At 43.7% G+C, this 18442-nt stretch overlaps 1 protein-coding gene across 1 annotated transcript; it reads right to left on the reverse strand.

Moving 5' to 3' along the window:
* Positions 1-493: 493 nt before the first annotated feature.
* On the reverse strand, positions 494-18367 carry LOC116390860 (WD repeat-containing protein 49; the record flags this gene model as incomplete). The annotated part of the gene is made up of 13 exons (XM_031860972.1): positions 494-842; positions 1844-2041; positions 3424-3617; positions 4425-4538; positions 4684-4770; positions 9581-9711; positions 11259-11374; positions 13375-13539; positions 14154-14428; positions 14909-15190; positions 15345-15512; positions 18018-18189; positions 18278-18367. Coding segments are annotated over 13 exons (2247 nt in total), but the record flags the coding sequence as incomplete, so codon positions are not given.
* Between the last annotated feature and the right edge of the window lie 75 nt (positions 18368-18442).

An 18442-nucleotide genomic window follows, 5' to 3' on the forward strand; every position in this document is an offset into this window, starting at 1 on the left:
TCAAATGTATGTACCAGCCTGAAGCTACTCCGTTGGCAATGAACGGGTGGCCTGACTTTGAGAACTCCAGCGAGGACTGCCAACTTTTACTGACTTTTATATTACAGCAGCGCAACCACTTTCAAGCCATAAGGCACTCTCTAGCTCCCCCCGAAAAAAAAGAATGTTGAACGCAATCTCTTTCTGTTCTCTGAGCAGCAGAGTACAAAACATAGAATAGGGAGCATCACAAATGACATTTCACTCTTATGTGGTTGTGAAAGGCAGCCGTGACTACTCACTGTTACACACCACACTGTCCTGAGGCATCGAAATAAAATGGGGGAAAAAGCTGCAAAATTGCAGTTTTTCTGACTCAAGTTCTTTTGAAAACATGGTAGACAATGGCTTATAGTTCTCTTTAGTACAACTGAAAATGGTATCAAGAAAAACGTAAAAGATAAAATGTTTCGGTTGTTCCTCCGGGATCCCACTCAAAATCATGGATCTTCAATACCTCCAGGACAATTCAAAAGCAATGTTCATCTTTACCAGACCAGTGAAACAGAGCAGTGAAAACGAGGCTGAAGTTGTACAACAACGACACTTTAGACGGACTCAACCCTTGACCTGGATAAATGTTTGTTTCTCTCCACTCCTGCATCACTCCCAAAATCCTCACCCTGGTCTTTTATCCCGACCTCTCCACCCTCTGCAGAGGTGTCGGGTCCTGGGTCAGGGAGTGTCTCACTGGGAGCTGGAGGTGACCTCTTCCCTCCCTGCCCTCCCTGGTCTCGCTGGTTCCGCTCTGGTTCCCACTGTGGGTGCAGATGTCCGGGTCTCTCCAAGCACCACTGCTCCTCCTACGGATGATTGACAGCAGTGAAGACAGCTGAACAGCAAGCACATTTTGGTTTCAGGGCAGGGTGACCTTGCGACCGCAAGAGTGCCACTCTGAATCCACGGATTAGCTGGGGTCATGTGGATTTAAGGACTTAAACATGCAGCCCAGTCTGCCAAAGGAACTCTCATCAAACTGCAGTGGGAAGCCTTTTAATGCGAGTCACTGTCTCTGTGTGTTCTCCCTGCTCCAAAACATATTCATAATTAACAGTGTGTCCTTTGATAACTCGATCTGCTGAATATGGATGTGGTCTTCATTCACCTCTGATAAAAGTTACACAGACATGAATCTAACAGCACTATCTTAAGAACAACACTAAAAGTCAACACAAACTCGAGTTAAACAAGCTACTTTCTAGCAAGCTACCAGCTCAGTTTATGTCGCAGCACGAGATTAATAACATGCTTATTCCTTTGTATTGCAAAAAGTTTACATATGCAGGTGGACATGAATGTTTGATTTAATCCATGCATGTTCTTCTTTAAATTGTGGTGTATTTGTGCGATTGTCTGTGTGTGTTTGTGCGTGTGCGTTTGTGTGCATGTGTGTGTGTGTGTGTGTGTGTGTGTGTGAGCCTGAGGCAAACTGAAATGAAGCAACGGCAAGCAGACACCGCCCTGGGCTAACTTAACATGGGCCTCCTTTAACACACGCGCACACGCACGCACGCACGCACACACACCTAACCGTGGCTTGATGCTGGGTTTCACATCTATTTCGTCAACTGGATGCTACCACCCACCAGCAGGCTGCAGAGTGGGAGGTAAAGTCTTTATCAGAGCCAGCCTGCGCCGCTGTACGTTTGAACTGGGAGGATCTGAGGCGGCTACCTTGACAGGGTGGTGCTGAGCAATATCTCTGCCATCCAAAACTATTTTATTTGCACACATGCAGGTTAAGGTATGCGTTTCGAGCTGCTGCTGCAGTGCACTGAAATGACCTGCGTGCGTGTCCGCGTACCTGTCCGAACAGGCCGACAATTTCTCCGGGCAGGTAGCTGAGGACCACGCTGCGGTCGGACGATGCTGAGAGAACGAGGAGTCTGTCGCCATGGGGACACATCTCCAGGTGAGTCACGCGATCAAGGTGTGGGCGGAAACTACGCAGCAGTTCTGGAGGTTCTTTGGTTATTCTGTCATCTGGCTCAAGACAATACTGCTGCAGGGACAGAGGAGCGGAGCAGTGGGTTACTGAAGCTGTGTTGTGGCTGGAAGTACAAAAACATGCAATCAATTCATATAACTGTAAGGCCGCTAAACTCTAACCCCCTCAGGTACTGTTGCTGTGCCTGTCAAGCTTTCCCTTTTCTCACGGCCCATAGCAGAATGTAATGCATTATGATTTTTGAAACAATGGGTGCTTGATTACAGATAGAAGTTGCCAAAAGCAGCTGAATTTTAAAAAAAAGTCCCTGGGAGATTTTATTTGGTGTAACTAGCTAGCGTCTTCAGTATTCTAGTTTGGACAGTCTGTTGAGAGGAGGGTTTGAGTGAAAAAGGTGAAAAATTGAAACGTGACCTTTGGTTACATCTTTGCATGATGGGTAATATGAAAAACAACAGTGTTCAGCAACACGTTAGGACGTTCAACCTGGTACTGAACTGTGAAGTCCTGCGTCTGTTAGTCATCCAGCCGACTGCGCAGCATGCTCCAAACTTGCCAAGGGACAGGATTTCTACCAGAGCACTGAGCTTGTCCAACTTCTTCAACTCTGCTACATATATACATACATCTCCATAAATTAAAGTGGAAGCCAAATGAGACGCGCCCATCTGAATTCATCCCCTCTTATAAACTGTGACAGAGATTTGAGCTCTGAATATTGTGGCAATAATACCCGAGAGGGTGTTCTTTTACTGCGATTATGAGCATGACAGTGATGCAGCTACGCCTTATACCGCTGACGCAATCCAAGTCTCCATAATCAAGAGTCAAAAAGTCAAAGGGCCTCTCTGAGGTATCAGAAACTCTTCAGCTACCAAACATGTGTTAAGCATGTAAAGTGTGAGCTGAAGTGAATTTCTAATCATGGCTGGAATTACATATTTTTGTTTCTAGTGGAGGGAATTTGCCAGAAAGTGTCTTTTTTTTACACACATTTAAAGTCTATTAAAAGGAGGATACAAATTGCAAACAACACTCCTCCCATTCATTCAAACTGCTTCTCAAGTTTCAAACAGAATACCAAAGAGGATGAGGACATTAGCTCCTTCTGCCGTATCAGTGGAATGATTGACTGTTCTGCTTGTACTCTAGCAAGCTACTGAGGCTTCAGAATGACAGACGGTGCTGTCATTCTGAAGAGTGAACAACATGCCTGATCTAACAGAAATCTGGAGGTTAACTCTTTCTTCATTGTCTATGACAGTCTGTCTCTCGATCTCTGACCCTCCCTCTGGCTCTGTGTTCACCAGCCTCCATCTCTCTCTCTCTGGCTTGTTTTTCAGTATGTACGAAGACCTCATGGTGGCATGTGTCAGTGTGGTCCATGCAGCTGATTTATAATATATATTATACATACGTGTGTGACACACACCTACCTGTATGTCCCAAGTCTTGAGGGTTCCCTCCCCATCAGCTGTGACTAAATACTTTCCACAGAGGCTGACAGTCATAACGATGGACCCCAAGTCCCTGTTGTGAGCGGTGAACTGTCCCACCAGACGGCTGTGGACAGTGTTCCAGAGTCGGACCACACCTGAACCTCCACAGGACACCAAGTCTGCGCCACCTGCTGGAAATGTGGGAATAAAAAGTAGGTTTCAGATGGAAAATAAGTTGGATCCAGGACGATAGAAGCTCATAGACATTCTGTTCTATTGACAACGGCTCTGTACTGCTACGCGAGGGCTCAACAACACCAACCGTAGCCGCAGTCAGCATGAGCAGCAGGCATAAAGACCAAGGGCCAGAGGCTAATTGTGTTTGTTTGTTTTTTACCCAGCAGCTAAACAGCTTCAGCTAGCAGAAGCAGCAGCAACAACAGGAAGCATGTGGCGAATAAATCTGGAATAAAAACCCAAGCAAGTAGATAAAGTTAAAGTTCAGAGCTTGAGTTACTGCATATGAAAAGAAGTTAAAAATGTGAAAACTTGAATTAAAACTCGCCACATCGATCATTGATGAGTAGCTAATGTGCAGTAAATTTGGCACAACATACCCGAAGCCTTACTGTCTTTGTGATGTGGAAACACCAGCGTGCATCCGTGTATTGCAACAAAAACAAGACCGTATATGCAGAGTATAAGAAAGGCTCTCACATAACAACTCAAACTTTTATATATATATATATATATATATTTAAAGAGGCTTTGGCCTGGAAACATTTTTAGTGCACAATAACATGTTCATTTGAGCAACAATGTGACTCAAGTGAAGATAAAGAATTTATTTGGGTATAAAAGGAATTCACTGCTTTTATTTTGAGATAGCTCCCGAGGCAATTTCCTAACATTGTTACTCAAACATTACACCATGTCCCATATCTTACAGAACCCATTTCAACAAATTACCCACACTAAGGACGATAAAGATATTTTACCTGTCGCTATAGCTGCAGACGTGCGTCCCGGTATGAATAACAATCTAGTGATTGCAATGGAGTTATCTGCATCTTCTTTGCCATTCACACCGAGATGAGAGTCGGGGACATGACCTAGAACATCAGAGTTGAGCAAAGTATTGAAAGAATAATGGGAAAAATAACAGATCACAGGCAGAAGACATATTTACTCTACGATTGCAAAACAAAGTGTTTGTCGAATTTACTGGCATCTGTGTGTGAAAGTGAGACTTCTTGCCTTCTCCGAGTTCAGCAAGTGGTCTCAGTCTCCTCAAAGCTTTTTCTGTGCCGTTGTTCCACACTATAATCTCTCCATCGTAGCTTCCTGCACACATAAGAGACGAAACAAAGTGCTTATGATAAACTCGCACATTGCTTTTTGGCATTTTTGCATCCCCAAAACGTTGCAAAAACTGCCAGGCTTTCATGTGAAACAGAAAGAAAATTGCGCATTTTCAAAACAATACAAATAATTAACACAACACTCTGTCATCACACGCCCTTTTACTTTCCTCGTGCTGCTGAATCACGCAAGCCAGCCGCTAAAAACACTTTAAAGATGATGAAGCCCAACATCCATCCCCAGGTACCATCTGTTCCACCACTCAACATTCACCTCAAGAGAAAGTGCTTTTCAAATAATCTAAATTATACAAGTATTAGAAAGGGCTGCGTGGGTTTATTATATGAGGCAGGAATCTCATCAGGTGGTTCGACAGTTGAACAGCGGGAGTTAATGAGATATGTGAGGAGCGTGCTAGATACGGGAGGTGTGTACGTGTGAGCAATAGGAGGGATAAAGTTTACGAGAGCGTGGGTCGCCTGCATTATTCACGCAGCCCAGGGCCGGCATCTGTATTTCAAGGGACTTTTATCAGGCTGTGTGTGTGTGTGTGTGTGTGTGTGTGTGTGTGTGTGACAGAGATAGAGTGAGAAAGGGGGTGAGAAGGTATAGATATCAGCATCATACACATTATTAAGCTTTAACATAGAGCTGGATTAACATCACCCTTATTAACTTTCAAAGTGGTCCAGCACATAGGCCTGTAAGCACCGGGATGTTCATTCACGGGCAATGAAAAAAAGAAGAGAAAGTATACGTTAAAGAGCACACAAACCTCCGTTTCTTTAAAAGAGAATTCTTTTAGCATCCTTGTCCAAAAAGGATCAAAATTGATGCAGCAGAAAATCATCTTTTTATTCCGTGCATTCTTTGTCCTTGTCAAAACCTGCCGCCTACATTACCCACAATGCAGCTTGAATGCCAAGTTCATTAGGAGATTGTTATGCCAGTGGTGGCTACTGTAGCCGCTTGCCTGAAGCAGAGATAAGAAGCAGGCTACAGAGTTCTGTTAAACTCATAACTACACATCACAGGTTTATTCATTTTCAAACTTCTTCAGACCGAACCGACTCGAGTGACATCACTTGAGGACGTTTATCAGACTTCACGCAGCTCCCTCTGGGGCCTCAAAAAGCTTAATACAACATCCCCTTTATCTCACTAACTTGTCAAGACAGAAATTTGAAATATACGGTACATATAAATCATAGCGATCCTCCGTTTGAAAAATATGTCATTGCCGTCATTCAGTGTTCTGATTTCTGCACTCACATTTCCACTTCTAAAACATTTTTGGCTGTCCGTCAAAGTTCAGAAGAGTTGGTCCTCGGTCGCTTGGAAGGTGTTCAGCCATGGAGGATTAAGGGATCCGAGGGAAGAAGCAAGAGTGAAGAGGGGGGAGGTTGTGACTGAGGGAGGTACACAGGACCCCTGTGTACATGTACCCTGCTGTGTGTGTGTGCGTGTGTGTGTGTGTTTGTGTGCGCGTGTGTTTGAGAGAGAAGCCAAGCGGAACCTAGCGAAGCCTCTGAATATGGATGAGGAGGCTTCAGTCCCACATCAGCCAAATGCTCCTGCTGCAACTTGATTCAACTTAAGACACAAACAAACAGATGCCTGTACACGCACAAACACACACACACACACACACACACACACACACACACTTGAGCCTGAGCATCCAAAGCATGCTTGTGTCCAACAAAACTTTAAATTGACTTTTGTCACTGGCGGCCTTGATGCCACCATTGCTTTCACTTGGCACATCGCGAACATATAATTTGGCAGCACACATGCTTTGATGTGAGAACTGCATTAGTCACTGCAACCCTGAAGAAATGTGCTGGCAAGTGAAACTAATGCGTCATCGCTTTTAGACGCCGTCTTTGTGCTCGACGGATTTGGTGAAGAAAGAATTACTGGAGACGGTTAAAGTAGAATATAACACAGGGGTAGTTTCACATCTACCTTTCACTTTAGTGTGAGAGTACACGAGTGTGTGGAAACACGACATCTAAACATAGGAGGAATTTATGAATGATTTACATCATTTTATGATTGTTTTTGGACAAGAGATTAGTTGATCTGGATAAACTTGTGCCTCTTACAGCAGAACACAATTACAAAACCTGCCTACAAAGTCTTCATGAATAAGACACCGGTTTAATCTTCTGTCTCACTTTAGGAAACAATCTATCAGCCAGAGTGAGTTCTGCTCGTAATAAAAAAACACTATTTCTGACGTTATCATCTGTATTAATCAGAGTTACAGAAATAAATCGCAGATAGGTACATTCAAAATATTCAATCACAGCTTCTGTTTTGTCAAGTTCTTGCATCAACTATTAACAAAAGGATTCAGCGATTCGGCTTAAGCCTGAAAATGCAACCACACTGTCACATTTCAGAGTCATACGCAAATAAACAACTTCAAACATACATAATTTTATACCGTCTCTCTAGCATACACAAACCCCCACCTCTGCAGCTTCACAACACACACACACTTGAAAGACTGACAGTACTGTGTCTCATTTCTCCTCATTCCCACAGAGAGCTCTAATAAACATAATTTAAATTGGGCATTTGGATTAAATTGGAGGTGGAGGGTACAGCGCGGGGCTGTGTGTGTGTGTGCCTGTGTGTGTGCGCGTGTGTTCGGGTGGACAAATGCAGCAGGCAAACTAGGGAGATGAGGTGAAAAAATAAACAGAAATGAACAGGGAGTGTCGGTTAGAGACTGGGATGAAGAGAGGAAGCAGGCAGAGAGAGGCGCCGCACACCGACAAAGAAATTGGGGAGTGAACTTGGAAAACTTTTTCAGAGTTCACTCCCCAATTTCTTTGTCAAAGTAGCTCCTGAACTGTGGTTCCGTTCCGGCTCCTATTCGTACCCTTCCAAACCATTTCTGCCTGCACTCTTATCTACCTTTCCACCTCCATCCCTCCCCGTATCGCTCTCTATCTCTGGGGTTGACGTGTCCCACAGGCCCAGAGAAGGTCTGCAGTTTATGTCCGCGCTCTACTCGCACAGACTGGTAAACTGAAACTGTAATGTCGGTACGTGAGGCAAAGTGATACAACTTCATATACTGAAGAGCATACTGGGGCAAATTAGGAGCAGAGTGTTTGTAGTTTGACGGTTATAGAAGTGGACCAGTGAATGGAGCATTGCCAGTTCAATCCTTCAGACAGAAACGTCTAAGAAAGTGTGGAGTGCTGAGGCGCCGTGCTGGTTTTTTAAAGTATCCTGTCTCTGCGACCGGGTCAGTGTTTATGTCTTTTTATGTAACGTGCAAGTTTGTTTTTTGTTTTCTTCGGTTAATGGAGGTTGTCAGTCTCGAGTGTGACAGCTTGGCAAACGGGACGAAGTGCCACAGGGTTGAATTCCACGATCCACAAAACGTACAAAAAATAAAATACATATATAAAACTCATGCGCACAAACATTGGAGACAAATTCCAAAGTTTGTATGAACTCACAGAAGTAGAGTAATAAATGGAGTGATTGGGAAAAAGAGCCAGAGGGGCCAAGTGTTTCTGCATTTGAATAAGCACTGGCGTGATTTTAGGTCTACCACTGATTTCACGTGCGAGTCATTTACATTTGGTACCACTGAACCATTGCACTCATCAGTTGCCAAATCAGTTTGATGGTAATTCTGGATAATTTTCTGCTATGTATGATTTTATCTTCTTTTCCCCCCCCCCCCCCCCGACAAGGAATACCTTCAGTGAAGTAGTAGGTTTGCTGATCAATCCTACTACAAACAAAGAAAACAATACCAGACATCTCTCCCGCACAGAGAGAAACGAATAAATAAGTGAAATGAGAAGCATTTATAACTTTTTATTGGAAATATATCTTGATCTCTCTCTCATTAGACAGGTGTTAGCACTGAGTGAGTACGTGTTTTTTTTTTTTTTTAAATCATATATACCGCCTGATCTTTCCACTTCACCTGCCTTTAATACAGCTCTAATTAAAAACGTAATTAAGACGGAACTTGCCAATTAATGGGGGTCTGACATGTAAAGGTTTTGGCCTGTGGTGAAGGCAAATGTCAGCTCAGAATAGAGGAAAAGGAAGATTTTGCTCCCCTGAGGAATAAAATATTGATCTATGAAATGAAATACTGTATCTTTCAGCAGTGTGGCTAACAAAGGACAACAGGGCAGAACTCTGACTTAAAAGGGGCAGGCAGATCTATAAAAAAAAAAAACAGACAAGAAGTCTCTGGAACATTTTCAAATCATTCATACCTGTTACATCATCTAATTTGATTGTAGCTATATGATAATTCTTTTGTCATTTAACCACACATGCTGAAGTGTTCCATTTTGATTTGTAGTGAGCATTTATATGTTCAGGCAAACATACAAGCACAGTCGTACTTTTGATTTTGAATTCCCTTTCTGCATACGCACAGAGACACATAAAAACACAGAGCTATTTCCAGCGGAGTGTGACGTGTGGAGCACGAGTCCTTTGAAAACAACACCACTTATTTTAATCAGCAGATAACTGCTCCCAGTTATTTTTCAGGTTTTTGCTTTTCGAAGATTCATATCAGTTTCCAAGCATTTGTTTTTGTCCCCTGACTCTTTCCATCTTACTCTTTCCTCTACACAGACACTCACTCATAATTCCAGTCATGAAAGTGTGTTTATTTTCTTTAGGAAAGAGAACACAGACAATTACAGGAGCACACATGGACACTCAATATCAAACCTGTTCATCATACACATACACACACACACACACACACACACACACACACACACACACACACCTGTGACCAGAGTCTGCGGCGGCTGGAATGCGGCACAGAGCACATCACTGCGATGCTGAACACCTCCTTTCCACTCCGACGGTTCAACAAAAGACTGCGAGAAGGAGTGCAGACGGAACACTGTTAACATCCTACAGAGACACAGAGAGAAGGCGGTGGTGAGAAGTGTGGAAGGTGTAAAGGTGCGTTACATATACAAACCTCATAGACCTCCTTTGCAATATCTGTTGATGCACAACCCGGTTCATAAACACCCACAGTGTTATCTAAAGGATTTTCAGTGTGATGGTTGTATAGTTAGATGATTCAACAGATGAGGTCCTTTGAATTAGGTCGCCGCCCTGAGCCTGTTAGTTATTTGAGCCAGAGACTTCAGAAAGAGACTTCTCCTTGCACACAATAACAAACAGACGGATGGGATCAAGCGAAAGGTAAAGAAAACTGTTTCTCCGTCGGGTTCTTCCCATAATGCTGTTGCACACTTATAACAATCTGAGCCTCACAGTGGCGAAAACAAGCACTTCCAGCGAACGTAACGCTCACTTGCCCCCGCAGCTCGTTTCGTGGTTGCCGGTTACAGCGACATCCCTTAATACTGGACCAATTTCAAAAATTGCTTTCCCCATTGGTCTTTTAGACACAGAAACATGAGTAGAAGAACATAAGTTGAAATATTCCGAAGTTACACTTTAATACATTTTATTTTGTCATGCTTCATTGGGACCATTTGTAAGGATAATCCGATATAAATCCTATTTTCCCTGCAACAGATTCAAACTTTGCTTTACACATGCTATGCATCAGGGCAGTGTTTGTTATGGAAATGGAAGCTGTGCCTTTACACACTGCTACAGCAGACACCATGCATAAGAAACTGCTGTATTTTTTAGTACACCTGTAATTTTGTTATATGTCATGCGGGCACTTTTATTGATTTATATTGTTGTAAGTGACATGAAAACAAATGATGCAGTCGTTTCAAACTGAGGAATGTGTATCGGTGGGATTTGGATATTTCAACCTGCATGAGATCGTATGAGCAGCAGACGGCAAGCAGACTTTGAATTAGATGCCATGCATCACAGAACTATTAAACTGTGGTCTAGGCGGCTGTGAAGAAACAGGAAGTTAACTGCAGTATTTTATTTTACTGCTGCTGATCTGTTGTCTATGCTCTCTTTACCGCTGTGACACACACCCCTGAGAGCAAGACGGTGTGTGTGTGTGTGTGTGTGCGGAGAAGAAAGAGAAACACAGAGAGAAAGAGGGAGTCGTATAACTTGATGATAGCTCACTGACGAGTTCAGCTCACTGGGTGTGAAATGATGATGATGAAGATGAAGAGCAGATGTGATGCGGGTATAAAAAGAAACACACGCACACACACAAGGTGGGCCAGCGATACTCGTTAGAGTCCAGATGTCTGGTTGGCTCCGAGTCGTTGGCAGACAGAGGATGCAGGAGAGGACAGAAACACACACACACACACACACACACACACACAGTCTGCAATGTTACCGCATCAAAACTCATGAGACTCCCCTCCGGGGCCTAAATTTGCGCACAGTTTTAGTTTTCCAGTATTGCACAGTCTGTGTATTCAACCTTTCAACGAGCGAAGCACAATGCGCATACTGTAAGTAAGCAAACCACAATAGTCCCACTTGAATACACACACCTTTCCCAGCCCATCACCAGTATACGCCTCTTCAGCAGCAGGACCTGTGAGATCTCCACAGCCCGACCCAGGCCGGCGTTCATTCTGTGGAGGCAGCGGCCACTGAAGTCCCACACCTGCAGCACAAAACACACTCAAAGCCCCAGAACAACACTAAACGTGCTTCATTTCGAAGCACACTTAAATGCAAACAGAGAACCCGAGTCAACATGTCACCTTCATTTAACAGGACGTTTTGACACGAGACAAAACTGTACATATTACACCCCTTTGTAGCACCTAACATTGTCAATGTTTTCTTGTCTGGTAAAGAAAGAAGGAGCAGAAATAGTAACAGAAAGTGAAGTCAAGATGTTGTTAAAGGAGAATTATTATTTGGCTGCCCCACGGGAGGATACAAACTATCAAGGCACCGTCGTATTGTTTGTACTTCCATCAAACATGACAGCTCAGGTAACAGTTCACACAGTTTGTCCAATTTTGCACGGTGACGCAGTTTGGATCTGTGTTGTGGCATTTTAACAAGAGACACTGATTGGCCCAATGGGAACGCTGTAATTAAAAGGTCAAAATTTAAAATTCGGAATGGCCCTAACTGCTACTCCACGGGTTTCAGTGTTGATGAAAATTGGAGAGATGATGCATCTTGTTGCTAATTGGCCCAAGGGGTGCCTGCCTCTTCTGCTGAGGATGGCTTTGTGTCGCTGTTTCACTTGGCACTGTGAGTGTATACCTGACGCTGCTTGCACATGCACAGGATGCACATAGCTGCATCCTCACCACGGCTCATGGGGTCAGGGAGCTGATGTGGTTGATTATATTGATTATAATGTGCATAATTATTTTACTAATCTGTTGAGAACAACTGCACTTAGCTTGGAGTTATTATGCAGTGCTTGAATGTGGAGTGCAAATACGGCCACAGAGCACCACTTGTTTGAAATGCATAATAATAGACACACATGCAAGTGTGTGCACACGCTTGCATGTGCACACACGTAATTAGAGAGGGTACGGACACATCGGGCTCGAACTTTTTTCTAAATCGCAAAAATGTGAACAAATACTCATTATGCATGGTGTCAACATCACGTCACTCATTTCCCACTGACTCGTATCACTTCCTAATGGGAGGTGGTGAGCCACTCTTCTGGCTTTACAGTTGCCGAAATAAGACTGACACACAAGTACAGTCCTCTGATACATATGTAAATTTGATGCAAATATTCAGATTTTACAATACGCACTACCGTAAATGTTGTGTTTGTTTAAAGATAGAAATAAAAGATTAGTGGCTGGTAAGTGGTAAATATTGTGAATGGAAATTAGTTTCCAAAGGTCCACAGTGCCCCCTCTTGGCAGATGTAGGAGCTTGCCCTCAGTGCAGAGTCATGTCAACGTTGGAATTTATTGTAAAAACTACATCTGGCGTGATCAATACAAACATGCAACACAAACATTGTCATCACAGGCGATATGAAGGTTGCCGACAGTGGAAAAAGTTCCTCGCCATCATATGGCAATCATAACAGTAGTGGCATGCCGGTGGAAAAAACACAGACTGGTGCCTTAATCTTTGCATTCTTTCAAATGGCCAGCAGGGGGCAACTCCTCTGGCTAGCTACAGCCATGTTAGCTAAAGCTAGCGTCAGTATTAGCTTTGGCTACATCACCAAGGATATATTTTACAACCAGTGTTAGTAAAACTACTGTACATAAGCTAACAAAAGACACAAGAGTATCCCAACATATTTATTCTGGGGGATTTTGTAAAACGAATCACCAGAATGATGTTATATTGACGATCGCCGACAGGATAAAGCGCCATAGGATGCCCTACATGCTAGAAAACCTTCTGTACGCTGGTGCCCGACCACATGCAGTTGGCGCTCTTTATATTCATTTTTTGGTACCTGCCCCTCAGACAGCCTGAGTCTGGTTCTATGAGTATTTAAAAATGTGAAATTCTTGTGATTTCTAACAGTCAGCTACTTCACCTTCCTCTTCACATCAGACTCTATTCCCTGCCACATTTACCTTTCAGAGTTTGCATTCTTTATAAGGAGGATTGACCTGCAGCTATATGGTTCACAGCTGTGTGTGTTTGTCCACCTACTTTGACCTCTCCGTCCAGGCCCGCAGTGAACAGCCTTGTCTGCGTAGCATCCAGGGCCATGGTGGAGATCTCCTTGTTGCCGTGGCAACGGTGAAACTGCTTGACCTTTTGTCCCGTTTGAGCCAGCCAGCAGATCACAGAGGAGGCCGAGTCGCTGCTGACTACCTGCAGAGAGCGGGAGAGAGAGAGAGCGAGAGGATATCAATCATCAGAAAGAGTTTGATCCTTTCTTATGCTGTTCCGCTGATGTATTCTTTGATGACTCTCACGAAGCCAAACAATTCGCCACGCTTCGTTAGACTTTATTTTAGTGCTAAGCCACCACTGAGGAAAACATGTGACTAATGCTGCTGTCAAGTGGGAATAAAAGCAAGAGTGACTGCACTCTTTAAAATGAGAGACGTTCATATTGGATATATTAGCTGCTTCTTCTTTATTTGTGTGGGGAAACTAATGTCAGCTGTTAGGCTGTCATGGAGAGGGGTAAAAGGAAAAAAAACATACAATCATTTGTAATAATGGTAGAAAGCATTGTTTCTCTGCTCATCCTCTAACCAAATGTTATCAAAACATGCTAAATGAAGAGAATATGATATGATCAAAAGTTCCAGAACATCCACTAAATGGACAATGAGTTGAGAACATCCAATTTAGAACATCTATACAGCCTTCCTTCTGCTTGCCATATGTCTCTGGATAAAGATCACCAGAAACAGAGGGAAACAAAGAGATCTAAATCAAAGAAGTAAAGTCTCAGGGGTCCATTTCAAACTGCACACCTGTCTGAACAGACTATTATACAGCACACAGGTCACAGGCTGCTCGTGGCTGCTGGTCCTCTTCTCTTCCTCCGTGGTCTCCAGCAGGAGAAGCAGGCTGTTGAAGGAAAGCACGAGGACCTGACGCTCCTCGTGGACAAACAGGAGTGTCTGTGTGTCCTCCTGCGTCTCTGGGAAGACACCGGCCAGGCGGTGAACACACAGCTGACGAGATACATCCCATAGACACAGGACCTGGAAAGAGTATACGAACAGATGAGCTGTAGTGGTAGACGCTATATGAATCGCCACATGCACAGAAGAACGTCATAACTCCTACTATAAATAAAACGGTTATTAGCACAAGACATTATCATAATTACAGAACAAATACACTAATTGCGAAGAAATATGATTACTCGATCAGCCTGTTCACAATGTGACACTTAGTCAGAAATCACAATGACTCTGCCATATTGCTTTTACAGCACAAAACAAGAGGACTGTCGCTTTTCCAGGAGCTCGTCCAGAGGTAAAGCTTCTTGCGATGGCAGATGGTGTTTGAGCAAAAAGGCAGATGGAACATAAATCAGTTCTAAAATATTCATTATCTCCAGAAAAGCCAAAGAGGAGGCAAACATGCACAGTGCTACAAGGGGGGAGAGGAAGTGCAGCACAAGCACCAACATCCTCTTTGCATCAGAGAGAAGAAGAGCGTAAAGGAGATGTGGTCTTCCTTTTTAGAGATGTCAGCGCTGTGAAACAGGCTACCAATCATCTGCACCACAGCCTCCTTCTTCTGCAGTAATTATAGCAAGGTATCACAATTAATACACCAATGATGGGGCTCTTTATCACCACATTATCTTCTTCTAGCAGAGCGCTGCACACAGAGACACACACTCCTACCTTATCTCTGGAGTAGCTGAGCAACTGTTGCTGGGTCTGCATGAAGCAAACTGCGGTGACGGGGCCGGTGTGCCCGATGAGCCGACAAACCGGCTTTGAGGTCACATACGGGTTCCACAGCAAGACCTGATGATCCACACCTGCTGTGGCTACAGCCAATCAGAAGGTCTCAAATTAGCAGAGGCGCTAACTGCAATTAATTACAGGAAACCATACTGAAGTTGAGAATGAAATCTTATACTATTAATAATGCTCTCACAACATAGACACGTGTTATAATTCTGAGTACGCTTTGGTTCCCACCTATCAGATTGAGTCCACGGTGGTGGTCCATGTCCCACACACCCCTCTTTGTAAAGAAAGAAGCGACTCGTAGACTCCTGCTTTCCTTTTCCCTCCAGCCGATCACCATGCTGCTCTGCGCTCTGGTGCTACAGGACACGAAGGCGTCCAGCGAGTCCAGGTAACGCACTGCGGGAGAAGTGGAAGCAAATTATGACAGAAAAGGCAACTAAATCAATTCGTGTCTTTTTTTTTGTGGTTGCCGTATTCTGGTCGTCAATGTAATTGGAAATCTATTGTTAACTGGTTAACTTGTTTTTTGCGATGTGTCTTAGAGAAATGTCCACATCCCCCGACTATAGGGGAGTGTGTGCGCGTGCAAGAGAGTCTCGATATGACACAGGACAATAGAGTTAATTCATTCAAATGTTTATCTGCACAGATTTGATCTTAACTTTCTCTGTACAAACTCACTTTCAGAGAAGAAATAAAATGAAGACCACTGGCTTCCAAGCAGCCCCCCTCTGTGCGGAGCGATAATGCAGCAGAGGGAATAAATTAGTTCTCCAGCTAATTCATGGTAAAAAATATTTTGGTGATGACACACTGTTCATTAGTTGCTTCATCCTTCTGATGTCAAAATCTGAAGGACAGCCACTCACTGAAATGGCTGCGCTAAATGTGCATTGACCGCAACCCCGCTGTATAGTAAAGCAATCCACAGGCGCTCAGCTCAGCATAGAATTAGGCCGGTTTGATTTGCTCACTGGTATTACAGAAAATGTAATGGATATTGCATCACCATCTGTCTCAATTAACACTTTGATTGAGAACGGCTAAAGTGGATGCCGCGCGTCTCCATTAGAGGCATCTTGGCTTTCACATACTGCACAAACAAGTGCGGGGTTGAAGAGATGGCATGTGACAGTCGCAGGTCAGAGATCGGCCGCATTGCTAGGGCAAATAATTACGTCTGATTACGTTTCATACACAGCGTCTTTTTCTCCATTAAAAGATCAGTGGATTTTCAGACAGCGTTGCATGACTCATCATTGATTAATGAGGCCATCTCTCTCACTGACACAGACGGATCATAAATCAAGCTATTTGTGATGCACACATACACATACATAACATCTGCTTGAGTCAGTGTTGCACTTTCATTGCTGGGAGTTTAGAATTGAAGGAGGAACGGCAGGAGTCACTGTATATCCCTTTGTGTTCTGCAACAAATCACATTTTGGGACGTTTATCCTAAAAGTCCTTTTTTAATTGCTTTGATCACAACATCATGTGGATGTGTGAATGCTTTTCTCCTTCGCGGACACAAACTTCCTACAGCTCTCCTTCCTTGTCCTTGCTTATCTGTGTCCATCCCAATTTCCTTCTAATTCCCTCTCACTTTTCCCCTCTCTGTTCCAACAGCTTCCCTTACCCCACTCCTCCTCTCCTCTCCTCTCCTCTCCCCTTCCTCTCTCTGGTGGCCCGTGAGCCCGAAGGTTTGGAGGTCTGGATAACCAGCCATGTCTAATATTACACAGCCCACTCATACTGCAGGGTGGGCAACTTCAAAGGAAAGGAACCATCACCCCAGAGGTCCTTTCTAACACTCTTAAAACGCCACACACTTATACACACACACACACACAGACACACACAGCAAACGTTAGTATGCATCCCCTCTTGTTGATTCGCACGCATGAGCACACGCAGCCTGCGAAATTTCAATTAAGCAGCGCTTTTAATGTTTTGGCACTAACTCTGCTGTTTCCTTTCTTTTTTATTTCCCTTTGTTTTCTCATTTGTCGTGCTTATTTATATGTACTTTATTCTTGTTTTCCTCCTTTATCAGGATCTCCAGTCTCAGAGCGCTGCCCCGGATGAATCATTATCAAACAGCCCAACGACACTTCAGAGGGACTCTATGCGAGTGATGCAATCGGGATACAACTAAGCGACCTCTTTGTTACCCAGGCTGAGCTGACGGAGGGAGTCTTAGGAGGCCAGACTTCATGCCCGATACTTTATGCCAATAGTCTAACGTCTGGCTATGCAAGACTATAAAGTGGATGACTCAGAAATCACTGCACGTGTGTGTTTGTGTGTGTGACACACCCAAGCCTTTCCATGGTATTGCTTAAGCCGTTATTGTAGTGTACTGAAAGAGTAACGGATGGTTCTCATCCTGGGTGTCAAGGTGAAAGTGTGTGTTTGTGAGCATCAGGTATCCCTGACACCCGGAGTGTGTTCTTTGTCATCTGAGCCACTGGTTTTGTATCCTTGTTTTCATTCTGTCTGACTAATAACACTCTTTTTGACCTGAGGCCCCAGATGAATGCAGTAAACTATAGGAAGAATAAAACAGCAGGATTCAGAGTCCCATTAGCCAACACGAAACTCATTTAGAAATACCAACTTTATGGTATTTTATCTACGATTGTAGGCTCTTTCTGTTGGCCCCGACACGGGCATGCAATATGAAAAAGTAGATGTGTGAACACAGAAATTGGGGTTGAGAAAGGACAATGAAGAGGCAGGGAAACAATGACAAAGCTACATTAAAGGCATGCTTGTATGCATTTGTACAAGTTCATTGGGCTTTTATCAAAGAGAGACTGAAAGAGATGTTTTCGTCTCATAAAAGCACATATAAACAGAAAGTTTTAGGAGAGTGCGTGTGTTTGTACCTCCTACCTTTTCTAACCCAGGCAGGCATGTGCCCTCGGTGTGTCACAGTGTAACAGGAACGATGCTTCCCTTTGACCAGCTCGTCCCACAGGATGACGTCTGCGGAATCGGAGTCCGTCCTCAGACAGTCTCTCTCAAACAGAGAGATCTGAGCCGAGGTAAAATACAAAGCGCTGACCTGGGATAACACACACACACACACACACAATGCAGAAAAATGAAGACTCCTGAAAATGTCTTCCTCTTTCTATTATTCTGTGTATTACCCATCCTCCGATGTCTCCTATGGTGAGGACGGCCTGGTCCGGGTTAGAGGGATCCACCCAATAGTCTAGACACCAGGGGGTAAACTTCAAACCCTAGAAAAGAAGTGATGTGTACAATATATATACATATATATATACACATATATATATACATATACATATACA

The sequence above is a fragment of the Anarrhichthys ocellatus genome, unplaced genomic scaffold, assembly GCF_004355925.1.
Source record: "Anarrhichthys ocellatus isolate YVR2014 unplaced genomic scaffold, GSC_Weel_1.0 scaffold24, whole genome shotgun sequence".
NCBI classification, from domain to species: Eukaryota; Metazoa; Chordata; class Actinopteri; order Perciformes; family Anarhichadidae; genus Anarrhichthys; species Anarrhichthys ocellatus.